This window comes from Peromyscus maniculatus, chromosome 4 (assembly GCF_049852395.1).
Source record: "Peromyscus maniculatus bairdii isolate BWxNUB_F1_BW_parent chromosome 4, HU_Pman_BW_mat_3.1, whole genome shotgun sequence".
NCBI classification, from domain to species: Eukaryota; Metazoa; Chordata; class Mammalia; order Rodentia; family Cricetidae; genus Peromyscus; species Peromyscus maniculatus.
In genome coordinates, this window is record NC_134855.1 from 27,628,462 (window position 1) to 27,649,709 (window position 21,248).

The following is a 21,248-nucleotide window of genomic DNA, read 5'->3' on the forward strand; positions in this document are numbered from 1 at the left end:
GAATAAATAAAATCCAGATTGCGGGTACCGGGGAAACTGCTGCCACCTCTGCTGATAGGTCACCATATCGATGTAGACAGGCTTCATTATGCCACTGTGCTGGGAGAGTGTTATCATCCACATGTCTGTGAAGGTCAAGTCAAGTGTCCTCTTCCCTGGTGTTACCACCTTACACTGCCATCTTTCACAGTTTGTGTTTTGTGTTGTTTTGATGTCAATATTTGGTGAAGAAATGTACAATGATCTTTTGTGTTAAAAATGAATGCAGGCTTAAAAGATAATTTGAAATGAGTAGTGCCTTCTTGATACTCTTAATTTAAGGACTTGTGAAACATTGTGTTTAACAGGATAATTAAAGGATGCATAAGGGGCTTCCAACTTTTCACTGACTCGTGCTGTTTTAGCTAATACTGTACAAATAAAAGTTTAATATATGCACTTAAAATTAAAACAACATAAAGTTCATAAGTATTTTAAGATGTACCATATTTATTGAGCATGCCTCAGTCATTTTGGTGAAGCATTGTTAGTCTCATTTATTATTCAGTTCCAATACCCTTTACCATAGTTTGCTTCATGTCAGGTCTGTGTTCATATGTGCAAATGTATGTGTCTCAATCATGATGTATTTCAATGTTTTATTATGGAAAAGACCTACATTTATTTTTATTCTTGTTTCTTCTGATTGTCAAGTTCAGACTTCTTTTATATAGCCTTGGTCTTTTATTTTCTTTTTTCACTTATCCGTATATACATCCAACCTAGATTGCTAGTACCAGGGGTTTCGAGGCACATGGGCTGTAAGTTTATTAAAGTAAGAAAAGCTTTAGCACATGAGCAACTCAGAGACTAATAACAAATGTTAGGCAGTGTGATGGATGTAACTGAGCATGTGTAGGCTAACATGACATATACATGGTAAAAATCTAGGTCAGTTAATAATTTGAAAATATTAGACCTAGTGAAATTAAATAATAATTACTATATATAGAACTGATTGCAGCTGGTTATGAAAAGGAGTTGATTTACTGATGAACTCTTTTGGAGAGAGAAATATTGAGAAGGACTTTACCCCCATAATTCTTCTGGTCATGAAATGAATTATGTCACCTGAACATGCTGTCATAATTGCCTAGCATAAATACCTGTTTACACTGGTACTTGTTCCTTCATTAGTACTCACTGAGCAGTGAGGTTAGGCAGTCAGAATGAGGCAACAGGGCAGTACAGCTTTCTCTGTGAGAGTAATTGGTCTTTTGCTGTTGTTTAGAGGTAAGGTACATAGCTCATGCTGACCTCAAACTCATGATCTTCCTGTCTCAGCCTCCTGAGTGCAGGGATTGAAAGCATGTGCTATCATATTTTATTTGTAAACTGCTGCATATAGCTATCATGGATTACCTATTATTGTGTGCCAAGTGGTCCACTCGTATTATTCATGATCTGTATAGTTGTCCATGGTTATAAAACGTCTTCATTTTACAGATGAATAACTTGAACCTCAGAGAACCTCACTATCCAAAGCCCTATGACTGAACCAGGAGTAGAACTCAGGTTTATCTGGTCCCGAAATACCACTTTCCCAGCAACACAAGTTCATCTGAAATGTTAAGTCTCCAGAAACACTGTTTTCCTTTTCAGATAGTTAGCACATTAAGTCATATGGCAATCCACATGTGTATATTTTTTAATATACTTTTAGGTAAAAGCAAGTTCTTTTTGTTTTCTATCTTTGGAGTCTGATATCATAGAACACAGGATTAAAATGTTTTTGTCAGTACAGATGAGCTGTTCAGAATATCAAGAGAATTCCCCACATATGTGTACCACATTTGTGACCTTCCTAACTGACCCAGGGACGGGTCCCTATGGGTGATGTTTCTGTATGCCTTTGAAGCAGTAGAGTGCAGCTCTTTTCTGCTTGCATGGCTTCATGGTACAGTGGAAGATGGACAGAAATCACGGTCCCTCTACTTTCCTAACACAGTGTAAGCACAGCTCAGGTGACCTCCTCACTCCAGTGCCTTGTTCAGTCCTTTAAATAACAGGTCAGAAATAGGGCAGGAAGACATGAAGAAATGACTTGCTCTCGTGCTTAATTCAATGGATAACTAATTTTCAAAATCTCTTTTTAGTATTATTGTGTGTATATGATGTGGGGAAGGTACGCACGTGCCATAGCACGTGTGTGGAGGTCAAAGACAACTCGGATGACGTCTGTCCTCTACTTCCACCTTTATGTTGGCCCCAGAGATTGAACTCAAGTGGCTAAGCCTGCATGGTCATTGCATTTACCCACTGACGATCTCTCTAGCCCCTCAAAATCTCCTTTAAGGAGAATCAGTCTATCTTAAAAACTAAAAATATTGGTTTGCAAGCCAATATGTGCATTCTGTGTTCACATTTTTAAATATACAGTTCAGTTATAGGAATTACAGGCAAAGATTGTGGTGAATATATGAAAAATACTAAATTTCTTTATTCTGAAATTGTAAGGCTATGTGTTTTATTAATTCTATTGAGTGTTTTTAAGTTACCTTTTCATGAATGCTTCTGAATATTCAATATTGAAGTGTGTGCAAGTGTCTCTTTTGAATATCAAATTGCAAGACAAGCCTGTTATTTCCACTGAAAAATTTTTTTAGTTCCTAACAGTAAGATCCTTGGTGATATGCTTAAATGGTCAAGCAATGTTCTGGTGGATCTGAAATCCAGACCTCCAAGTCCTCAGACCCCAGTCCAGTCACAGAGTGCCAAACGCACTCTTCTGGAAATATGTAAGTAGTGGACATTTAAAATAAACGCCAGGGTCCTGGAAGACAGCTCTGTCAGTGAAGGGTATGTGGCTTAAGCCCCGATGCCCTTGTGAAAAGCCATACATGGTAGCACAGTCCTATAATCCTAGTGTGGGAAGGCAGAAACAGAAGGACTCCTGGGGCTTGGTGACCAGCTAAGCTTTTAATCAGTAAGCCTCGGATTTAATAAGAAAGTACTATGAAGAACAATGAAGGAAACCAGCTCACATTGACCTCCAAACTCCACATGTGTTCTCCTGCACACACCCACAAACTCATACCCACACACACATTACATGTATGCAAAATTTTCAGTTTTTTTAAGAGAGACAAAATTCACACCTAAGTGTAGTGGTCTGGTTGAGAGAGGGATCAGAAATCAAGTGTCCTTGGCCAGCAAACTTCAGTAGGCCTATATCTTAACAAATACCTGTACCATAACCCAAGCCCTGCCTACATCTTCACAACTAGCCCATCCCTTGGTCCTGTGACCTTTCACAGAGTACAAACAGAAGTATTTAAATTACTGTATGAACATACTTAATAATAACCATCCTGTTTCCCATATGATAAAGTCATATTTTTGCTATAAAATACTTCCTTTTCCTAATTAAAAACAATCAACTCTACTTAACTACATGAAATTATAATGCTCTGAGGGACAAGAGTATGGGTTTGTGAGAGAAGAGAAACTATAACACATTTATTTGCCTTAACTCTTAAACTCTATGCATTAACTCTTCAGAATATAAATAAACCTATGAATAAACACATGTTCATGAGTATTTACATATGTAAGTGTGTATGTATATTTTTACTGCAATGAAAATTTTCAGCACAAAATACATTTGAAACTCAGGACAGCTAATGAAATGGTAGGTATAAGACAGTGAAATAGTGAGATAACAGAAAAACTACTTAGTGTAAAAAGACTGATGTATTTAAGTTTTAGCTCTATGTGTTTATTTATTCTTGTAACACGCCAGTACACAAAGCAAAGGGAAGTTGCACCCTACACTTTCGGAGATAACAAGTGCAGACAGGTAGAGAAGAGAGTGTTGAATAGACAGGTGTGGGACATTTGTCAGCCTGAAGAAGGCAGCAGGGGCACTGGGACAATTGTAACTTAACTTGAGCTGGTTTCTTTTAAATGCATTTCAAACTAGGAGGTTCTTCAAAGCCTGTATTTTCTTCCGCTTATAATGCACGTGACTTGCAAGTTTAAAGTGGTCTGTGTTCTTGTTATTCAGCCAGACAACCAAACTGGTTGAAAATCTTTTCTTGGTTAAATTTTTGCAGAATGAACCCTTTTTTATTGGAAGATGTTTTTACTATAGGCATTGTCTCGGTCCTTCAGAAGGTCCTTATACCAGGGTTACACCACTTGCTTTGTTTACATATTACAGGTTTAGTGTTTTCTTGTATATAGAAAGAGTTAAAATATGTTTTTACTTCAGACATTGATTAAGTCTATGTAATCAAGAGTGATAATGAAACTCGGAGCGATACGATGTTTGCTGATTCAATGATCTATTTTGTACCTTTAAAGAAATAAATTGTTCTAGTGTACTAGTTGGGAGAAATTTATTCCATTGTAATATATTAAGCTCTTATACAGCTGTCAATCTTTCAGTTCTCTAGGAGATACCTAAGCTATTACTTATTAAAATCTAGTCCCAAAACATTTAAGTAGTTTCAGAAAGAATCCAGATTCTAAGAAGCAGTATCAACCCTGCAAAAATTTGGCTTATGAAAATAATGCTAAAATACATCCCTATCAAAGTAGATTTCATTTCCACATTCATGTAGTACTAAATAATTCAGAATTGCGAGGGTCTTACATTCTGGGAATTTAGCAGTATTAGTGCCAGCCAAGCAAAGAGTAAAAATTACTTTTTATTATTGGAAGTCTTACAAATTCAAAGTAAAAACTCACCTTTCACAAACTAGAAACTAAAAATAGAAATCCAAAAGAGCTGATGAAAGACTCCTGAGGTTGGCAGTGGTCCCTGGAGATACCATGGGCACAGGTATGGACATTCCTCCAGCAACTCAGTGTGGGGCAATAGGCAGCACAACTCCACAGGAACGCTTTTCACACCTTAGTCTAACAATGGCCCCCTAGCACAACTCGGTAGACCATCCCTCAGAGACCTCATCCTAAAGCGGCCCTGAAAGTTTCTTCCCAGAATACGAAACTCACTGGCACCTGCCAGATGGCTCAGCAGGTAAAAGTGCTTTCTGCCAAGCCTGGCCATTTTAGTTGGATCCCCAGGACCCACATGGTGGAAGGAGAGAACCCACTCTTGCAAACTGTCCTCCATGTCATCTACTCATATAGAAATGCACAGTTAAGTTTTTAGATAACTGGCATTGCAGTCCACAAATGAAAGTTTTATGCAAACACTGGTAGTTTGGTATTTTCAGCCTCACTCCATCTTCCACATAAATGTTTAGCCACAGTCATGACACAACGAAATGATTTGTAGCACCCCCTAGCTCTGATGTTATAAGCTATTAGAAACAGTTTTCAAAAATAGCACTCCAATATTTTCCAAATTTTGTATTTTACTCGTGAAAATACTAGTTGGGCATAATAAATTGATTTTTGTAGTTCATTGGCATGTCACAATAGTTTTAGAATGTTCGTGAAGTAATTAATTCAGTGTTTATTGAGCACCTACGAGAAACTAGGCACTGTTTTATAGCTGCAGATAAAACAGGATATAATAGGATACAAAGTTGACTATATTAAAAATCCAGCACTGCGTTGAAATGAAACTTCTAGTTGGTAACTAATGATGCATTTTTAACTCACTCATGCATGGTCAGAAAACAAATCTCACCAAGAGATTTAACCTCCTTTTTCAAGTCTGCAATCACACAAATACCCTGCTTACCTAAAAACAAATGAACTTTGCTACTTGAGTAATCTGACATTTAAGGAAACAGACTGGGAATGTAGCTTAGGGTTAGAACTGCTGCATAGCATCCTTGAAGTTCCATCCCCGACACCACAAAAGAAAGGAGAGATACAATATAATCACTCACAATCTTTTCTATTTCTCTGATTTCATTTCATCATCATCCAGAAACTGATCTCCTTAACATCTCAATTTAAGCCACATCTCTTTACGATCTCCCTTCTCTTCTCGAGCATCTTGGCCCTCAAAGGCCAGGACCCTCTCCTGGGATCCTGCAATTGCTTCTTTCCCCTTCTCCACCTTCAGTGTGCTTTCGTTTGGGGACCCATTCTCCCCTGTGAAAAACCGAGTCGCCACAGGTCCCTTCCCCTGTCTTCCTCTTGCTTAGACAGGAATGTCTACGAATGTCAAGAGTCTGCATTAGAACCCAAAGCAGGAAGGTGAAGTTGATGTGGTTTTGTAAATACTCATTGCTGTGGCTGTTACTGAAGCTGGAGAATTTTCATAAAGCTTCACTGGGACACCTAGACTTCTCATAAAAGTTATCTTTCAACTTATTATGTTATTATCATTACAAATCAGCCCTCTAAATGTACAGGACATTTTTTGAGATTTCAATGGGACTGAGAAGTAAATGATATTTATTAAACTCACTTAGGCCATGATATTTTATCTCTGGAAGGATTTATTTTTATTAAGGATTACTTCTGACCCTAGATGCAATGAAAGTACAGTTAGCAAAGTAAATAATAAAGTTGAAACAGTGGAGGAATGTTTTTCATAAGACTTATTCCTTAAGCTCTTGAGTTTCATGGATAAAAAGTCAGTATTTGGCCACTTCAGTTTAGAAAGGTTTTTAGCACAAAATAATGCTTATTTAAAATTGGAGTCAAATGAACCAAGTTAATGACATTTTTAAACACTTCTTTGATCTACTTGGTGTGGGCTTTTTTTCTTTTTCTTTTCTTTTTTTTTTTTGTACACATACGTGGATAACAGTAGTACTAATATTTCAGAGGCAGTCATACAAGAGTTAGTCACAATGTAAACTTCTGACAATGTGAACTTCTGTCAAGGAATGTCTTTGTCCAATGAGGTAAATCTGAAGAGGTAGGAGCAATTCTAAAACTAAAGCAAATGAAACATCTTAAGAACTAAATTAGTCATCATTTTTATGTTACTTGTATATACACACCCTGTACACGAGAATCTGAGTTGTTTGTGCATAAGATCTTTGTGCAGTCCTCACTGAGCAAGGTAGCATAGTCATTCCCTCACCACACTAGACTGCCTACCTCTGCAGGTCTAGGCTAGGGACCTGGTAACACTTGAGTGGCTTTCCCTTTCTCCTACTTTGAAAAGAACACAGCCAGGAAAAGAACTTGTCACTTTGTAGCGGTTGACACAAAGTAATCTTATGTTTCCTTATTAATTAAATGACTGGAAATTGCTAACTTCTTCCAAATTCCCAGATGCCTTTTGATTATTGATAATGTTTGATTAAATTTTCATCTTTTTAAAAAGAAAAAAAAACCTACTTTAACAAACACTTCCCTTACATACTTTAACAGAATATAGGTTTTTATGTGTAACTCTGAAATGGATTCACAAAATATTGCCTGTTTACAGTTAGTGATAAGTATTCTTTAAATTGCCCTCCCATATAAAAATCCATGCAAATTCAGGGTTCTCTTTGACTCTGTGCATTAATGAATGACTGTCCTTGAGGTGGAAGTCCCCTGCTGTGAGGTGACTTTTAACTTCCTGAGGAACTTGGGAGCCTTCTCAAGTAATTTGTCATCTTCAAGCCACCTCCTGTGTAGTGTCCCCTATCTCCTGGCACTGGACCAATGAGTTGGAAAGTCAATTCTCACCTCCTCCGTGTCTACATTACATTACCTCCCTTATAGATGTGAGTGCAAATATTAGGATCTCAACAGATTCATTAAACCAACAAACGCTTTTTGAATTCAACCATGTGACATGACTGTTACGTCTTTGAAATACAGAGAGAAAAAGTGATATTTGTCTTTAATGGTTTAAAAATATGTATTCGGATGTATTTACTGCTTGGGTAAACTGGCGGGCCTAACTGTGGGCTGAGGGGGTCAGGGTATGTAAACGCCATACACACGTTTCAGATACTGGTATTTGTAAAACACAAATCTCATTATCCTTCATCCGACTTTCGGTATTTTAAAAAATTATTTTGCTTCTACTTAGAAGTACTTTTTACCTCTTTTCATCTCTCAGATCCTGATCAAATGTTTAGTTTTCTCATTTGTGCCATTTTCTCAGAGACCATCAGTTTTATAATTGTGCCCATCCTGTATAGTCTACATAGCTGTTACAGCCCTTACCATGTTGCAGTCTTGTTATCCTAGCTAATACATACCTCAGCATTCACAGATTCCTGCCTTGTAATTACACATCTGAGGGAGGGGAAGAGTGGGAGATTTCTGCATTTACCACTTTGCCTAAACTCTCAGTTTCTGCAAGAAAAACGGCAAGATTTTTAAACTTGTGTCACTATTTCAACCCTATTCTCCAACAGAATGTACCTGTTTGCTGAAATTTGTCTACTTGTTAGAAATTGGAGAAAATTAAAATATATATATTTATTTTTATATGTGTGTTGGATCCACATCTTGCCTTTATAAAGCTTACAGACTCATCCTTTCTTGTTGGCAGGCTAAAAAAAAAAAAAAAAGAAAGAAAGAAAGAAAATCCACAGTGACTGTGCTTTTAATTATAATTTCTCAAGAATATTTAGATGGAGAGCTTTTAAAATAGTGTTATCCTCAAGTGACTACTTCCTTGAATCATAAATATGGATGCTTCTCAGTGGCAAATTAAAGTAATAAAAAATAATCTCTAAGGAAAACCATCATCTACAAAGCCTTGCTACATATATGCTAAATATTTTGAAAATATACTCTGCATGTGATCAGAGGAATGGCGAGCTCCACATTTAAGTATGTCATTATTATTTAGCAGGTAGAAAAATTGACAGTGATAGTGGTTCCTAGTAAATAAGACTCACTGGCTCATTTCAAAGATGCCTTCCAGATGCAAATGATGAACTGTATGTATGGAAATGGCAATTTTAAGAAGCAATGAAATATTTAAGGTGTTGATTGTTTTGTGAAAAAAAGTCTGAATTATTTAAAGAGTTGTATACCGTGTGCCTACTTCAGCATTCTGTATGTCTTCTTACCCTAATCTTTGTGAACATGTCATTATTTCATGATAATATTTCATAAATATTTATATATGTTCAAAAACTTTTTTAATCTCAGCCTTTAAATAAAACACTGAGAGCTTTAAAAAAAATCAGACAATGACAGATGGGAAAACAGAAACCATTGTTCTAGCAGCTTTTTGAAGGTGGTGTTGGTAGTACTGATTTGAGTTACACTGGTACCACCTCAGCACCATCCTGCTGATGTCAGGAATAATAGCAACGAAACCCGTTATTTGTGTAGACTATTCAACTGACAAGCCTTTTTTTACCTGTTTTTGATTCTCATAGCAATCATAACAATGATGGAAATTTTTTCTATGAACACTTTGAAATAAACTTCCTTAGGAGAAAATCCGTGATAGCTGGGTGTGGTGGTATGTGCCTGGAATCCTAGTATCCACAAAACTGAGGCAGGAGGATCATAAATCTGAGGCCATCTGGGCAACTTGAGAAAACCCTATCTGAAAATAAGAAAACTTGTTGGTGGAGTTCTGGTGTTTGAGGGTTTAGATTTAATTACCTATTATACACACAAACACATGCATGCACGTGTGTGCACATACACACACAAATCAGTAGCAAGGTATATGAGAAAATGCTCACCACTGTGTTTATATGTGATGATGGAAATCAAAATATAAATGCTAAACTTTATCAGCATAGCTTAGTAAATGTAGTTATTTTACATACTACATAGTTTTAAAAAATAAAAGAAAAATTTTTACATTATTCCATTTGATGAAAACGAGAAAATACCATATTTTTACTATTGCACAGTTTTGGAAACATTCATATACTATCAGAATAACAGATTATTAATCAATTATTTTTTCACTGTTAAAAGCAATAATATTGTGTTGGTGAGAAATAAGCACTATTATACACAGTTTAAAGGAATATAAATTGAATGTGTATTGATCTATTTCTTTTGAGGGCAGTTTGACAATATATATGTAAAGGCTTGTGACTCTGAAATTTCATGTTCAATAATGTATCCTTTGAAAATAATTGTGCAGCCCAGTGTGGTGGCTTGCACCTTTAATCCCAGCACTTGGGAGGCAGAGACTCTGTGATGTGAGTTCGAGGCCAGCCTGGTCTACATAAAGAGTTCCAGGTCAAGCAGGGCTACACAGTGAGAGCCTGTCTTTTAAAAAAAAAAAAAAAAAGTAGGCAACTGAAAAGATACATTAATAATAATGTTTATTGAAGCGTCAACAATAATTGTTTTCAAAGTATTGCAAAATAACTGAAAACAACATTCATGATTATACGGTGGTTAAATTATCATATACTAATATACCCGAAACTAGTAAAATGATTCAGTATATATCAATTAAAAAGGGAAAAGTATTCACTAAATTGCTAAATGAAAAGTTATAAACTTATAGCACAGTTCTGTTTTGTTTTGAAAATACATGGTTTTGTGTGTGTGACAGAGAGAGAGAGAGTGAGTGTGTGTGTGTACGTGTGTGTGTGTATATACACCTGAATATATATATATACTGGAATGGAAAATCAGAAAGCTATACAATAAAATATTTGATATTTTGTATTAACATAGGTAATTTTTATTATCTGCTTTATGTTTCATGTACATACTTGTTTTAAGGGAATTTGTTTTGCACATTAAAAGAAAGTAGTATCTTATAAATAAGACCAAACACCTTTATTAAGTGAAAAGGTATGATTTTGGAAAAAATGGAAGCTTTTATGTACCAAACGATACATGAGCTATAATGTAACATCCTTGCCCAGCTTCACTTTGTGGAGCTATGAACAGAAGCCTTTTTGCTTTTCAGCACGCTTTTCAGTACACTTATTTTCAAAGTGAGTTAAGTTTCATTAACAGATGCCAAATCATCTATGATACAGTTAATCTACTTACAGTGAAGTCAGTAGAACAGATGGGAATGTATCTTAGGAAACGTCATGTGTCATCTTGTCCACACTAATGGCTGTGTTTCTTTTTTCTCATTTTAGGTGGTTCAAGCCTACCATCCTCCATAGCTGTAGCTGGCAGCAACCACCCTGCCATCACAAAGACAACATCTGTTCTCCAAGATGGTGTCATAGTCACCACCGCAGCTGGACACCCACTGCAGAGTCAGCTGCCCATTGGGAGTGATTTTCCTTTTGTTGGCCAGGAGCATGCCCTTCATTTTCCATCCAACAGCACTGCAAACAACCATCTTCCACACCCCTTGAACCCCAGCCTCCTCAGTTCTCTACCTATCTCTTTGCCAGTGAATCAACAGCATCTCCTAAACCAGAATCTATTAAATATCCTCCAGCCTTCAGCAGGAGAAGGCAAGTCTGAGATCAACCTCCACCCTTTAGGTTTCCTCCACCCGAATGTAAACGCTGCTTTAGCCTTTCTCTCCGGTGACATGGATGGGCAGGTATTACAGCCTGTTCACTTTCAGCTTTTAGCAGCCCTGCTCCAGAACCAAGCCCAAGCAGCTGCCATGCTTCCCCTGTCATCTCTCAATCTGACCATCTCAGATCTTTTGCAACAGCAAAATACCCCTTTACCCTTATTAACACAGATGACCGCCCCACCAGACCGTTTGCCAAGCAATCAGTCAGACAACAGCCGAGCTGAGACCCTTTTAACCAGCCCCCTGGGAAACCCTTTACTGAGCTTTACAGGCAGTGACACTACTCTTAACCCCCTGCTCCTCCCAGCTGTCACTGGGGCCTCAGGATTAATGGCCTTGAATCCCCAGCTGTTGGGAGGTGTCCTGAACTCGGCATCGGCCAACACCGCTAATCATCCAGAGGTTTCCATAGCAACCTCCTCCCAGGCAACCACTACCACAACCACTACATCATCAGCAGTGGCAGCACTGACTGTCTCAACACTTGGTGGGACAGCAGTGGTGTCAATGGCAGAAACATTGCTGAATATATCTAATAATGCTGGGAATCCACCTGGTCCAGCTAAACTCAACAGTAACTCTGTGGTGCCACAGCTACTTAACCCTCTACTGGGGACAGGTCTGCTTGGTAAGTTAATTTTTTTTCACAAATTTTTTTTTAAGAAACGTTTTTCTAATTCTCTTTTCTCCTTTTTAAAACTCCATTTTGTCACACCATTTTTAAAAATGTTTTTATTATGTCACAGCTTATTTAAGGAATTAAATATAACAACACTCACACAAAACTATAGCTAAACAAACATGAAATGGCTTTTTCCTTTTCTCCAATTCTAGCATTACTAAATACCACTGTAATCTGCTTTCTCTTATCTTCTAATTCTGATGCCACCTAAACCTAACCGACCCTCCATTCTCTTCAGCCAAGAGCAGTCTGCATCTTGTAAAGCTCCTTTACTTCTGTTTTACTTGGCGTGGCATCACAGGGTTGGGATGAGCAGCTGCACTAGGATCCAGGGGAACCCTGAGACGCCGAGCTAAAAAGGCCAGGCATCAAAATACTCTAAGCTAAGGTTTCCCCAAGATCAAGGAAACTGTCCCTCTATATAAATCTAGATTTCCTCAGAATTGTTTTTATACGTATGTATTTGTGCCATAAAAATAAAGTCCTTCACATAGATTAGCTTATCAAAAAAAGTTGAAAATAATGTCAAGTATTTATAATGATGGGTGCAGGTAACAACAGGGGGAAGTACAGGATGTGTCCATGAAACCCGGAAACAGAAGCAAATGTACGTGATGGTATCAAGAGCGTCTTGATGCACTACAAAACTCAGTATTCCGATGGCTGTATTTTATGGAAACTTTTATAATGCAGCACATTATCTAGTTCTGTCTAGACCCAAAATCTTTATAGTTAAATAACTCAAAAATCATACTGGACATATATGTCTTGTTACAAAACTGTTCTCAAAAATTTCAACCATTTAAAACAACTCTGAATTTTAAATATAAATACAACCAGTTATTAGTGCTATCCATGGATGTCACTGATTTTAAAATCTTTATGACAACTAGAGCAGTGAATTAATTCTTTTGTATTGTTAGGTTTCTCTACAGTTTTAATTTTAGCTGACTAACATTTTAATGCAAAACAAAATGCATATTTCTAAATTAAGCCTCTAATTTTATTTGGTGGTATTTATTGATGATTGCAACTTAAAACTGAAATTTTATAAGTGAGACAATCTCATACCCACTCTTTGTCTCCTTGTCAACTACTTATGATTGCTAAGGCAATTTTTCGACCTTTAATTGTAGCTGTTCTATAACTAATAGCCATAGGGAATCATTTAACTCTGAAGCTTAATATTAATGACTAAGTAGTCTTTATGTGGTATAAAATACAAGGCTAGTCATGCAGATAAAACTAAATGCTAAAGGTACATTTATAGATAAGTGAGGCTGATAAAAATAACCAAAATGCCCACGTAAGTTCAGCTTTTAGTTCATGTTTCAGGAGTTCTCAGGTGCAAAAATAACCATAAGATCTCTGAAGAAACACATTGACTTATACTTTATATTTTTCAAAACTGTAGGTGATATATCATCAATAAACAATTCTTTGAATAACCATCAACTGAGTCATCTACAATCGCTGTTAAACAGCAATCAGATGTTTCCTCCGAGTCAACAACAGCAGCACCTTCTCCAGGGACACCAGAATCTCCAGGCCTTCCAAGGACAGCCCGCCGTCCCTTGCCCAGCTAACAGTAACCCCATGGCTTGTCTGTTTCAGAACTTCCAGGTACTTTCCTCCCACATGTGATTTTAGCTGAAAACAGTGTCTAGTTTTATTGAAATAATTAGGCAGGAGGAATGAAAAAGTAGATTATATGCCCTTTAGAGTCTACTGATGGTTCTTTCTTACTACTGAGGATTGTTAAACACTCCAGGCTTTTGTTTAAATATAACTTTATTTTGTATAAAGCAGTAGTCTTTTTGGAATTGTGAGTAAAACCTGGTAGTTCTACCCTCCTCGGCCCTTTTGTGCCTTGTGCCCCCATTGTGATCAATCCCCACTTCCCTCAGTGTTAGTTCTCACCACACTCCATCTTCCTGGCTTAGGCCACGTGGTCTTCTCTGTCTACAAAGATGCCTAATATATTAAAGATTATAAAGAAAGAGTGATATTATATAAATGTGAGACTAAAATGTACAAGGTTTTTTTTTTTTTAAAAAAAAAAGGGGGGGGAGCAGGGCTCACTATGTAGTACAAGCTAGCCAGTCTTGAATTTGCATCCTCCTTCTCACACTCCATCATGCTGGACTTGTAGGCATGCACCATCACAGACTATAAATAATAAAACATAGAAAGCTTTTTAATCAAGACATCAAGCCAGTAGGTCAAAAGAAAAATGTGTAACCAAAACAAAAAATTTAATTTCTATATGATCAAAGATATTCTAAAGTTAGAGATGAACCAAATGTCAAGAAATATACACATAATTCAGACCACATAATTGACACCTCTCATATTAAAATACGTCCTATAAATCAGGAAGAAAAAAGGATCACTGACAAGGAAATAGGGAATAAATCTAAATAGACAATTCATAGAAAATGAAATATGAATTATTCATAAATATGAAAAGAATAAACAATTGTGTACATTACTGTGTATGTCAGATTGATGGTACCCTCTGCTGGTAAAGGTAGGAAGAAATTCTCGCTTTCGTTGTTAGCCTGTTTTTTCTTTTGTGATGGAGGTCAGACCTAAGGCCTTGTACATGCTGGAGAAATGCTCTACCACTGAGCTGAATATTCAGCCTGGCTTGTAGATGAATTTCTAAATGGTCTTATTAAATAAGAAACACAGAGCCAAATACAGAGGTAATAGCCAAAGAGATCAGAGCAATAGCCATGACTAGTTTTAGCTTACCACCAGCAGTAGCTTCCGCAGAGAGAGCTTCTTCCCATCTAACCTGTGATTTTATTGCCTTTCTGTTTTGTCTTTTCATTGGCTCTAAGCCCAGCCACATGACTTCCTCATCACTGTCTGTCTATACAGACCTCCAGGTCTCTATGGTTGGTACTGGGATTAAAGGTTCATGTCACCATGATTGGCTGTGTCCTTGACCACACAGAGACTGCCTGCCATGTGATCGGATTAAGGGCGTGTACTACCACCACCTGACTTGTTTTATGGCTAAATGGCCTCTGATCTCCAGGCAACTTTACTTACTAACATACAAATAAAATATCACATTTCAGCACAAATAGAATATCACCACATTGGCTCATTTTCTTTGGAGGATAATTTGGTAGTTTATCAAGTTTTGAAGCATATTTGTGTGTATGTATATATATATATATACATATATATACATATATACATATACACATATATGTCTACTAGCCCAGAAGTTCAATTCATATATGTTGATGTAAGAGAAATCTTCAAATGTGAACAGAGGAGCACCTGACAAAACATTCATTATAACATGGAATCAGAAATTAAGAGCCACATAGCTATTCACCAGTCAGAAACTAATTATGTTACATAATGCCCATCTATAAATGCTTAAACGATTAGGTAGACTTATTTAATCCAACATGCAAAGTCCTGCAAGACAACAAAATTCTAACACTAGTATTGGTAGAAGACTGGCACAGTACGTTTTTATATATGTTGAAAGGGTAGGAAGGAAGGAAGAAGAGAAACTAGGTATTGACCTACATGCTTTAATATTTTTAAGTGTTAACCAGGATGCTCTACAGCACTGGTTTCCTCTGAGAAAGGAATTAAGATTAGACTAGGATATAAAAGTGTTGAGCTGGGTAAAGAGTGGTGATGAATATCTCTTTCACCAATAATGAAATATTCACGTATATGTAGTAAATTAATTCATAGTGGAATATGTGCCTACCTATATCACCAAGAAAACAAGCTAAAGCCTGAAGTTGGTTCATTAGACATAAGAGCGTCTCAGCAGAATGCAGTTTAGGGGGGTATGGTGGGAGCAGAGTCAGATTGCAATGGTTAGAATGATGAATGGGACATTGAGAATTACCAGATGAGTTATTGCTTCAAAAAGCAAACTATGAGGAGCAAGAGACCTGGAGTAGTGTTCCAAGGGAACGTTGGGTTGAGCACTAACCTTCTACATGGGGAGGTATGCACATAACATTATATGCTAAAAGGAAGATCCAAAAAAAGTACATGAAAGTAAACATGAAGAGAAGAAAGCAAGATCCCTGAGAAGTGGAGAACTTCCATCCATAGAGCAGATGGAAAACTGGACAAGATCTAAGAGAGACGTAACCGCTGGGAGATATGTGCTATTAAGGATCAGTGAATATCACAGTGTAACACATCTCACCATGGGCCATCTACTGACAATAGGGTGTGAGATGCTATGGCAGTTAGTGTGAAGAGATAGAAGATTTGTGGAGTTGTGGAGAAAATGATATCTGACGGGAAGATCATAGGATTGAAGAAGCAACAGGCCATCGTGCAGTTTGGAAACCATAAATTCCTATTCATAAAATACTTCACCTTCCTGTGGATATAGACAAAACCAGTAGTTAAAATGATCCAAGATTTAGGTTTTATCTGGCAAGTATAGACAGGGGGTGGTAGCAAAAGAGTGGCCTATGAGCCGTTGAGTCCTAGGTGCTGGTTTAGTAAGGAAGTAGGCAGAGACCAGGAGGGAGTGGTCACTGGGCCAGGACTGAGCAGAAACTATGATTGCAGGACCGAGGGACCTAAGGGCTGTAGCACTAATTCCTACGTGGTGTTAGTGAAATTAGAAAAGCCACGGGAAGTTTTCAAGCTGCAGTAATGCTTCCTGTACAGAAGTCCTCTCCCTTGACCTCTTCCTGTCTAAGAATCACTCTATAGACAGTGTCCTTTTTGGCATCATGAGGATGTACCTCAGGCAGTGGCTGGATAAGGCTGAGGAGCATGAATCACGACCCCATCTGAAGACTTCAAGAAGTATCATGTGTGGCTGGCGAGATGGCTTAGAGAAGATAAAGGCTTTTGTCTTATAGGCCTGGCAACCTGAATTCAATCCCCAAAACCACATAAAGTTGAAAGGAAAGAAACCCCCCCCCCAAAAAAAAACTGTTCTCTGACCTCCACACATGTGCCCACATAGATCATGTACACAATAATGAATAAATAAATAAAATTTAATATGTAATGTCATCAAAGTAATGCATTGTTAGGAAGGAAATTTATTTCTATTTTATCTTCTATTTTGCTCAGTTAAATATAATCATTAGTTACCGATCATTTTAAAAATCTGGCTTCTTTGGTCATCTGCAACTTGAATTTCCAGTTTCAGACACCTGGAAGACCAGTGTGGGCAAGCAGTGTCGTCACCTAGGAACACCTTGTGTCCAGCTCCCTCAAGTTTAATTTTTCTAGGAAATGTTTGGCAGTGATAAGTTTAAAAAGTATCTGTTGAATTATTTCAGCTAAAGCAATTACCCAAATATAAAAATATAATGGCCGTGTAAGGTTTTCTGTAAAGAATGATTTTCCCTTTCGGTTTGATTCTTGTCCTTTGTACTTTCCTGTCAGTTGTTCGTCTTTTGGTGACTCTTGGAATTATGATCTTCCTCTTTAAGAGCTTTAAATTTTTCTCCTCTCTCTCTCCCTCCCTCCCTGCCTCTTCTCCCTCCTTTTCTCCCTGTTTCCTACCTATTTAAGGTGAGGATGCAAGGAGATGCAGCTCTTCTGAATAAAAGAATAAACACTCAGCCGGGGCTCACAGCACTTCCTGAGAACCCAAACCCTGCACTTCCACATTTCCAAGATACACCGTGTGAGCTGCAGCCAAGGACTGACCCATCCCTTGGTCAGCCAGTGAAAGACGGCCTGGTTATGGGTGGCCAAGGCGATGCCTCTGTAGATGCCATTTACAAAGCAGTTGTCGATGCGGCCAGCAAAGGAATGCAGGTTGTCATCACGACTGCTGTCAACAGTACAACTCAGATCAGCCCTGTTCCTGCTCTGAGTGCCATGAGTGCCTTCACTGCCTCTATCGGTGACCCGTTGAACTTGTCCAGCGCTGTGAGCGCGGTCATTCATGGGCGGAGCGTGGGAGGAATGGACCATGATGGCAGGCTGAGGAACGCAAGAGGAGCGCGGCTGCCCAAGAGCATAGACCATGGGAAGAACTCCAGCGAAGGAGATGGGTTGGAGTATTTCAAGTCAGCAAGTTGCCACACATCCAGAAAACAGTGGGATGGGGAGCAGAGTCCCAGAGGGGAACGGAACAGGTGGAAATATGAGGAATTTTTAGATCATCCAGGCCATATCCACAGTAGTCCTTGTCATGAAAGGCCCAACAATGTCTCTACACTGCCATTTCTACCTGGGGAACAGCACCCAATACTGTTACCACCAAGAAATTGTCAAGGGGATAAAATTCTGGAGGAAAATTTCAGGTATAATAACTACAAAAGAACTATGATGAGTTTTAAGGAGAGACTAGAGAACACTGTGGAGAGATGTACACACATTAATGGAAACAGACCTCGTCAGAGCCGGGGCTTTGGAGAGCTGCTAGGCACTGCAAAACAAGACCTAGTCCTAGAGGGGCAGTCTCCAGGTTCTTCGAATAGTTTGGAAAGTTCTCTGGTCAAAGACTACATTCATTACAATGGAGACTTTAATGCCAAAAGCATTAATGGGTGTGTGCCTAGTCCCTCAGATGCTAAAAGCATTAGTAGTGAAGATGACCTAAGGAATCCGGACTCCCCCTCTTCACATGAGTTGATACACTATAGACCAAGGACGTTCAACGTTGGTGACTTGGTCTGGGGCCAAATCAAAGGACTGACTTCCTGGCCTGGAAAATTCCTAAGAGAAGACGACGTTCACAATTCATGCCAACAAAGCCCCGAGGAAGGGAAGGTATACCAATCTTTATCCATTGTCAAATACTAACCTCTGTTCAAATATCAATTATTCTGTTTTGTTATCATCACTTTGGATTCTTTGGATTTGATTTTAAGATTCTTCATGACTCATTGAGGTCTCACAAGCTTCTGGAGCATAAAATGAAGAGGGGATGGTTATAGTCACCAATGTCATGTTGACAAGGGGTGAGTCATGAAAACCTTACAGACCCACTAGGCTCAGGGTGCCCCTAACCCTCAACCAGACTTCTAGAATCCTGTTAACTTCATCTGCCTTCTCTGTGTTTACATAGTTCTTTATTCAATAGAGGAAGGCAAGTGACAATGACTGGGGAAAATATGGCCAAGGAAGGGCTGCTCCCATGGAGCAAGGTATGCCGACAGACAGCTTTCCTCCACATGCTTACCTGTGACATCCAGAGGTGGGGCATTGGTAGAATCTGGGTGAAGTTAAAACCATTACAGAAAGCAGCTGATGACATCTGAATTCAGAGGAAGTTCTGGGTCTTTCTAACATGTGGAAATGTTTACATCAGTAGTCTGTGTCTACTTAGCACAACCTGACCATATAAATTAAATGAAAATATACCCATAAACTACCATCTGACTTAGAAGAAATCAGTAGGGGTGTCTGCCCTCTCTTACAATTGGTACAATTGGCTGCAAGAAACATGCAGGATGTTTAAAGTAAATAGAAACATTTTTTTCTGAACCAGAAGGAGAAATAATGCCCAATTCCCTCATATGAAGAAACAGAATTTCTCGTCCTCTTAGCTAATAAAAAAATCACTCTTACAGGTATACATTGTTTTCTTAAAGAAGGTATTGTGCAAAGCGATTTCAACTCTGCTCAGACTTAAGCTGGCACTTAGATTTAATGGCAGGAAACCAAGAGCATTTTTGCCTGCACAATAAAAGGACTGTCTTTCGTCAAGGGGCCAGGAGGTCCTCAAACTCATGCTTATAGTGCCTAACATACACTTGTCACAATACACTTTGGGCCTGGTGTTTCTACTTTTGATAAGATAATGAATTCCATATTGTTACTCACAAAACATTTTATTCTTGATCCTCTCTGAGGCCAGCCAAGCATCTGTTAGGTTGATAAAGCTAAATATTTTTGACAGTTTGTTCAAGAAGTAATTAGAAACAGCAAAAGTGGGCTCTTATAAGTGGAACCACTCTAAATACAAGACAGAGTCATTAAACTGCTTTACAGTTTCTGTGCGAATGAACCAAGGCTGTTCAGGTGCCATTTTGTAAAAATATATACCTAAAGAAAGATTACCACCCTCCCCAAACATTGTTCTTGCCCTGGTCTGCATCCAGATGCCATTGTATGCCCTCACAAGATAAAGGCATGCATTGTTGTGTATGTAAGTCTGTATGGCATGCATGTGTGTTCGCAGCCACATAGGCACAATATATGGGTGCACATGCACATGTGTATGTGCGCCTGGGGAGATCCTGAAGGTCCCAGGTTGATGTCAAGTGTCTTCCTCAATCTCTATTTACTGTACATATTGAGGCAGGGTCTCTCACTGAACCTGGCTCCTTTGTTTCAACTAGTCTGGCACATTCGCCTGTCTCAACTGGAGTTATAAGTGGGCCACCACACCTGCCTGGCTTTCATGTGGAGATCCAAACTCAAGTTTTCATATGTGGGAAGCAAGCATTTTACCTGCAAAGTCATCTCCTCAAGCCCCAGATCATCTTCCTTTAACACGTTTTGCATTAAACAGCAGACTGAAGTTCCTGCTTCATATTTGTTTGAATACGTTTTTTTTTATTTTTTTAAATTTATGTATTTATTTTACATTCAGACCAAATTTTTCCCTCCCTCCTCTCCTCCCAGCCCATCTTCCCCAAACCCCCACCCCAATCTACTCCTCCTTCGTTTCTCTTCAGAAAAGAACAGGCCTCCCATGGTTACCAACCAGCCATGGTATATATCAAGTTGCAGTAAGACTAGGCACCTCCTCTCCTATTAAGGCTAGACAAGGCAATCCAGCAGGAAAGAAAGGGTCCCAAAAGCAGGTAGCAAACTCAAAGACAGCCCCTGTTCCCACTATTAGGAGTTGCAGAAGAAAACCAAGCTACAAAACTGTAAAATACATGCAGAGGGCCTGGGTCAGTCCCATGCAGGCTCCTGGTTGTTGGTTCAGTCTCTATGAGCCCAGTTTAGTTGATCCTGTGGGTTTTCTTGTGCTACCCTTGACCTCTCTGGCTCCTACAATCCTTCTTCCCCCTCTCCTGCAGGATTCCCCAAGATCCACCTGATGTGTAGCTATGGGTCTCTGCATCTATCTGTTCCTGTCAGTTTCTGGGCGAAGCCTCTCTGATAAAAGTTGAGCTAGGCACCAATCTATGAGTATAGCAGAATATCATTGGGAATCATTGCATTGACTCTCCCCACCCCTGTCCCAGTCGTGTTTGGTTCTATCCTAGGTCTCAGGGCTAACATGCCTCAGGGTCC

At 38.6% G+C, this 21,248-nt stretch overlaps 1 protein-coding gene across 21 annotated transcripts in view; it reads left to right on the top strand.

Moving 5' to 3' along the window:
* The window catches only part of Mbd5 (methyl-CpG binding domain protein 5), a 368,286-nt gene that overhangs the window by 320,567 nt on the left and 26,471 nt on the right, over positions 1 to 21,248 (top strand). For 17 of the 21 annotated variants that reach the window (XM_076569410.1, XM_076569418.1, XM_076569408.1 and 14 more), the window contains 3 exons: positions 10,944 to 11,969; positions 13,438 to 13,646; positions 17,559 to 18,767. In XM_076569410.1, coding sequence (XP_076425525.1) covers positions 10,944 to 11,969; positions 13,438 to 13,646; positions 17,559 to 18,767 — 2,444 coding nt within the window. The remainder of the gene's footprint in view (positions 1 to 10,943; positions 11,970 to 13,437; positions 13,647 to 17,558; positions 18,768 to 21,248) is intronic. The other 4 variants (XM_015993049.3, XM_076569426.1, XM_076569425.1 and 1 more) reach the window with 1 other exon arrangement.